This window comes from Drosophila mojavensis, unplaced genomic scaffold, assembly GCF_018153725.1.
Source record: "Drosophila mojavensis isolate 15081-1352.22 unplaced genomic scaffold, ASM1815372v1 contig_16, whole genome shotgun sequence".
NCBI classification, from domain to species: domain Eukaryota; kingdom Metazoa; phylum Arthropoda; class Insecta; order Diptera; family Drosophilidae; genus Drosophila; species Drosophila mojavensis.
In genome coordinates this window covers 1166286-1172543 of record NW_025318693.1, presented here as the reverse complement: position 1 = coordinate 1172543, position 6258 = coordinate 1166286, and the positions used below count along the sequence as shown (strand labels likewise).

The window sequence follows — 6258 nt, the reverse complement described above, 5'->3', positions numbered from 1 at the left end:
GGATGGAAAAGCAATATACATTCTATTTAGTTCTGCTAAATTAGCTCATTAGTGAGAGTTAACAACATCAAAGTAGTCTATGATTAAAATATTGACGATCTATTTCAGATCTCGTTTTGTGGTTAATGTGGTCAATTTTCTCGCTAATCGACCGATGTATACCGTTAAGTAGTGTTAAGTGCTACCGCAAAGAAAGAGGAACAGGGAAGAACAAAAGAAATCTGATTGAATCCGCTGATGACGTTTGGCTTTCAGCGCATAGCTCTGTGCACGATTCACACAGCGCCCGCTGCATTGATATTTTAATGACGCATTCTATCAGCGCATTCGTCATTTGCTGGCATCATAAACAAAAGATCGAAAATTACGTTTTATATCCCTGCAACATAAGCAGCTGGTGAATAAATATTTAAGATCATTCAAACATGCGGGCTAATGACTTTCCATCGCATTATTATGGAATGCTTAATAAGAGCTCAACGTATTCTTGACTGATCTATGGGGGCGGGTCTAGGTGCTCATCAATGATCAATTGATAGCCTACTTTGTGTTTAAATGTGATATTTGATATGTAGCACTCAATTCTTTGAAAATTGATATACATTCTAATACTTGGTGGTATAAATATTCATCGATTTTAATATAATTATCCCTCTAAATCATTGCAAGTAAATCCTTCGGTCAACATCCACGATAAATTCTGATTGGAAGCACATTCGAACACAGCGCAAATATATATTCGATTACCTTTCATCGCCATGCTTAGTCTCCTATCGATAGTTGCGATATCACGATGTCAGCTGATTGCGAGTTCGCAGTGCTGTAAAATGCATTTGTTGTTGTTTTATAATCGCTCAGCTTAGATTTATAAGAAAAACATTTGTTTTAAATAAAAATGATTCGCAAATTGCATTGCATACTGCGACTAAACAGCACAATTACTCAAAGCATATATAGACAGCGGGCCCCAACGATCCATTGCAGAAATTATGCAACGGATGAAGCAAATGCGAATCATAAAAATGACAGCTCCAATACGAAAAGAGGAGGAGCTGCCGGCTCGTCCAAGAACCTGCCTAGCATACGAAATCCCTTTGCAGCCGCACACGAGAAGACCAAAAACTCTTATCTGACAATGGTGGAAATCTTTGAAGAACGCGATGTGCACAGGCGCAACCATGTGGAGTTTATCTACGCCGCATTGAAGCACATGCCCGACTTTGGAGTCGAGCACGATCTGGAAGTCTACAAGGCGTTGATAAATGTTATGCCCAAGGGAAAGTTCATACCAACCAATCTGTTTCAGGCCGAGTTCATGCATTATCCGAAACAGCAGCAATGTATTATCGACCTGCTCGAGCAGATGGAGGACTACGGCGTCATGCCCGACTACGAGATGGAGGCAATGCTGTTGAATGTGTTCGGCAACAAGGGACATCCGTTGCGTAAATACTGGCGCATGATGTACTGGATGCCCAAGTTCAAGAATTTGTCGCCCTGGCCCCTACCTGATCCCGTGCCCGACGATACGCTGGAAATTGCGAAGCTGGCTGTGGAGCGCATGTGCACAGTGGATCTACGTTCGAAAATCGATGTGTTTGAGACAAGCGAGATCAAGGACTCGTTGGATGACACATGGATTGTGAGTGGCATGAGCCCCGAACAGTCTAAGCTGCTGCGTGAGCACTCCCGCCAGAAGGCGCTCTATATTGAGGGGCCGTTCAACATATGGATACGAAATCGACGCATCAATTATTTTACATTGCGCGCCGATGCGGACCCGGAGTTCCTTGCGCAATTGGACAAACCCCAGGTGGATGAAGATGATGTGACCCAGATTGGTGTGCCGCTCTTTGGACGTGCGCCACCACGTCGCCACAATCAGTTGGGCAAAGTGCGCTCGGTACATCAGCAGGACGATGGAACTATATTCGCCATCTGCGCCACGGGGACCTCCACCAAGGACTCGCTGCTCTCATGGATTCGCCTGCTGGAGGCACATGGCAATGCGTCGCTGGGCGAAATACCCGTACTCTTTAGATTCACATCCACTGTGCCCGCCAAGGCCGAGCAAATCGAGGGCCCCTCCAACCTGCCAGCACACTCCAGTGATACAAGTAGCAATAAGGAGCATCCGGACAGTAGACCGTAGTGAGTTCACTAAAATAAAATAAAATTGCCGAGCAATTGTCATGTGGAGTATGTTATCGTCTAGGTTTTATTAAGTAGGCGTGGGCGAAATTAAAATTCGTACATGGTTTTCAATTTAAAATTGCATTGTCTAAAGAATCAGAATATATATATATATGTGTGTATGTTTACTGGAGATATACATATATATACTGGAGCAGTTGAGCTTAAAAGAAAAATCACAGAACTCAAACTAAATGTAAACAAGATCTGCTACAATTTCAGCATATACTCAGTTCTCGTATATGCTTATCGAAATCTCTAAACTCTAATTTTAAGTAATATGTACATGTTTCTATATGTAATCCGTGTTGAGATATATTGATAAGCTTTAATAAGTATTCAAATCTGTTCACTGTCCGCCAGCAGAGCCGGTTTGCGCATCTATTTTTGAAATAGATGAAATTCCGTTTGCTCCGCTGAGTTTTATCTACTTCGCTCGCGTCTTGTTGACGGGAAATACTTGGGTGACTACACCAATGCCCTTGCTGGACATGCCCTCGCGGAAGAGTATGCGCATGCCAGGTCGCACATACTCCGGGTGTCCGACGAACTCAAACATGACGGAGGCCGAGTCATTGGTGCCCAGCTTCTCACCACCCATGATGCCACGTATAACTGCCGTCTGACGTATGCTCCCAATGTGGACCGTTGTCTGAAAGCCCACGTAAATGGCGGTTGCATGGAAGAGCACCGAGACCTTGGCCTAGAATGTAAATAAGTTGTGCTATAGATATTGCTGTGTGTTCAGGCAGAAATATTCGAATGCTCAACTCACTTGAAAGAAGTAAGTGCCATATGGCTCGTCGATATTTCCTGAATCACCCAACAGAACCATTCCGCTTCGCAACGGTGGCAGCTCCTGGGTGGGCGTGAACGATAGCGATGCACTTTGGCCAGCGCGCACAACTCGACATGGAGCCTTGTTCCGATGTATGGTATGAACAGTAACTGAGTGGAAGCTGCCGTTCGGTAGTGGTCCAATTTTCATGGGCATATTTTCGGTGAGGACGCCCTGTACCAGCAGGCCGCCAACAACGGATCCGACATCAGTCACCCGAAAAATTTCATCGATTTGAAACTCGCATGGCTCTAGTTCTAAGCGATCCTTTTCAGCATTGCTGATGCCTGGAGACAGCACGTAGAGAAATTTTGTCACCAGATTGAGTCCCGTTCCGGTTACATTCGAAACGCAAAATATGGGCACAATATTCTCAGACACCTGGTTCGACCCAGCCGATATGGCCTCATCTGTATTGGTGACAATAAACGGCACTTTGCGGCAGCCGATATTCGTGAGCAGAGTGCGCAGCTCCTGCAGTGTGGCATCTGGTGATGTAATATCCGTTTTGGTAATCAATATAAAGAATGGCATATCTAGAGCACGCACAATGGCCAAATGCTCCTCAGTGGTGTCATTGCATCCGCTGCCAGCGGACACCACAAGCATCGCATAGTGAGGTGAGTAGCCGCTCAGAGCCTGGACCGTTGTGCGCATATAGCGTCGATGACCTGCCAGGTCCATGAATGTAACCAGCTTTGTGGAGCGATCGCTTATCTCCTCGGCAGTCATCATTTCATTGTACTTGTAGTTGACCACATTGCCCAAGGCATCGAAGCCTAAAGTTTCATGCGAAATGCAGGAGGTTCGACCTGAAAAGAGACTCCAATTAGAGCTGCTCCAATTATATATAGCTTCACTTATTACCCGACTGAATCTCGTGCATGTGCCGAAACATGTTTAGTCGCGCACGCCCATGTCCATTGTCCAGTTCGTCTTGTGTAAGCACGCCCAGCAGCGTGGATTTGCCAGCATCAGCGCCACCTAAAACGGCGACGCGCACCTCAATGTTGTGCTGATCATCAGGGATCTTGCGTACGAGCACTTCGGCAACCGAGCGCCGCATGTCAACTGTCTTGCGTCGCAATACGGATGTGCTGGCGCCCAAATGGTGGGCCATTTGCTTGAGCGTGGTAAGAGAGGCATTCATGTCCTTATCGCTGAGGCCCTGCAGGTGGCCCGCATCGGAGACGCCGATCTCATAGATGGCCTCACCTTGTCCTTCGCGTAGACGCCATTTCATTTGGGTGACCAAATGCTCAAAGCGTTGCTTTGACGGATTCACCAATTTGAGCTTGTACTCCACATTGCCCAGCTGTGGCTCCGGGGGCAGAACTCCCTGCTCAAAGTCAAAGATTAGATTACTTTTGGCATTACTGCCCGTGTTGTTGTTGTTGCTGCCACTGATTTGGTTGCTCTCATTGACATGACCATCCGTCTCATACTCGCTGCTGCCGCTGCTGTTGCCATTCAGCTCTTGCTCTTCGTCGAAGCCATCGTCTGGTTGATTTGGATCGAACAGGCTTAAAAACGAATCCATATTGTGGCTGCTGTGAATGATCAGAGGAAGAGAGAACAAAGGAACGATCACATCATATTTTATTTGCTAAACATTTTTGGCCAAGTGCGCCATTGAGCGAATATACATTATATTTTTGGCTTAGCCTCTTTTGCTTGTAGTGACCTTGAAACGCTTGTTTATGTTTGCATGCATACACAAACACACACAGTCACACAAACACTGCTTTGGGCACGTATTACTGTTCCTATTTACACACATACGTGTAACTATTACTTTACATGCTTATTTAATATTATTATCAAATGGAAATATTCTATTACTTTATAATTAGCGCCTCCCTTAGCTAAATCAGACCGAGTACGACTCGATGTTTTGCTATGTGCGCCGAATGTGCCACTGGCCCGAAAAATCGATTTTTGGGACGCGGGCGCTTTGGGCCAGTCGTTTCACAAACACATGTAATACTTATGTATTCATGTGTCCAAGCACACGCACATGCACATGGACGCACACACACACACATACACACATGTATTTCACTCGGGTAACTTGCTCTTGGGTGCGCTTCACATCTTGCAAGAATTTAAGTGCTTTTCGTTTTCCGTTGCCTTTCGATTTTGTTTATAACTTGTTCTGTTTTGTGGCAATCACATGTACACAAACACTGAAGAGCTTTCTGCTTCCTGTTCTCTACATTAGCGCATATGCATAATGATATGTCTTATGTTTGGTTTTGCTTTGCTCTCCATATTGGCAGATTGTGTAGCGCATGCGGCAGTCAGTAAAGCGTGGACTGCTGCTCATTATTGGCTTGTGTTTTATGTTTGTTTTTCGCATTTTGACGTCCTCGACGCTGCTTCTTGGCTTTCTATACAAATCGCTAGCTATGTATGTATTTGTTTTGATCAGCTGTGACTGCGACAGCTGAATGAAGAAATCAGATAACGAATTTGCACTTCTAGCGTAATTATTATCTTTTCAGTTTGGCTTCTTTCACAGGAAGCTTTCGATAGTACTTACGTGCTTATGTTTATGAGTACGTGTCAATTGTATAAAAATAATTAATTGCAAATAGCACACCTAACCAAAGTTAATATATAAAAGAAGGAATATATAAATTATATTTCTCTCCTTACATTTTTATGAATATTTTACTCAAGCAATTGAAGATGCAAATTCTGTTTATGTGGATACGAACTTTTCATCATACTTACATTTCACAATAGGTCTTAATTTGCTTTGAGTTAAACCTGTTTATTCAATGCTATGCAATTTATATTGAGTAATAATGCACTTGGATTGCGTGAGACGCTTTCGACTAAATATATGTTCAGCTATGTAAATCTAACAGATATTTACGAAATAATCATAATTGAACACTGTGAACTAATAATTTCGAAAATTTGCGCCAAGAAACACGCTGAACATAAACAAAACTTCTTATTTCTTACATTATTGTTTGTAAATAAAATTCAGCCTGGCTGTGCAAGTGTGTAAATGAAAACGAAACACTAAGCGTATTCCCTCTGCTCACATTTTAATCGACTTAAATTTATCGATAGGATATCAGCTGTTGCTTAAAAATTGCGACTGCAACAAAGTGACAATTCGTTACAATTCATGAACTGGTTTTTGTTTTATAATTATTATAGTATAAGCTCAAATTATGTCTTGCTTGAATATTGATACTTAAAATAGAAATGAG

The 6258-nt window shown here is 43.4% G+C and overlaps 2 protein-coding genes across 3 annotated transcripts; one reads left to right on the top strand and one right to left on the bottom strand.

Moving 5' to 3' along the window:
• The first annotated feature begins 811 nt into the window (after positions 1-811).
• LOC6573777 (evolutionarily conserved signaling intermediate in Toll pathway, mitochondrial) lies at positions 812-2202 on the top strand. Its single transcript, XM_001999800.4, has one exon. It carries the CDS (start codon positions 896-898, stop codon positions 2150-2152), a length of 1257 nt encoding a protein of 418 aa, XP_001999836.2. The 5' UTR covers positions 812-895; the 3' UTR covers positions 2153-2202.
• Positions 2196-6076, bottom strand: LOC6573778 (GTP-binding protein 2). Of its 2 annotated transcripts, none has more exons than XM_015167127.3 (4): positions 5768-6076; positions 3899-4581; positions 2969-3843; positions 2196-2896 (listed from the first exon to the last, which is right to left on the bottom strand). In XM_015167127.3, the coding sequence occupies exons 2-4, from the start codon at positions 4569-4571 to the stop codon at positions 2621-2623; spliced, it is 1824 nt and encodes a 607-aa protein (XP_015022613.1). In that variant the 5' UTR covers positions 4572-4581; positions 5768-6076; the 3' UTR covers positions 2196-2620. The 2 variants fall into 2 exon arrangements, with proteins under 2 accessions (XP_015022613.1, XP_001999837.1); XM_001999801.4 differs by lacking the exon at positions 5768-6076 and adding an exon at positions 4874-5415.
• Between the last annotated feature and the right edge of the window lie 182 nt (positions 6077-6258).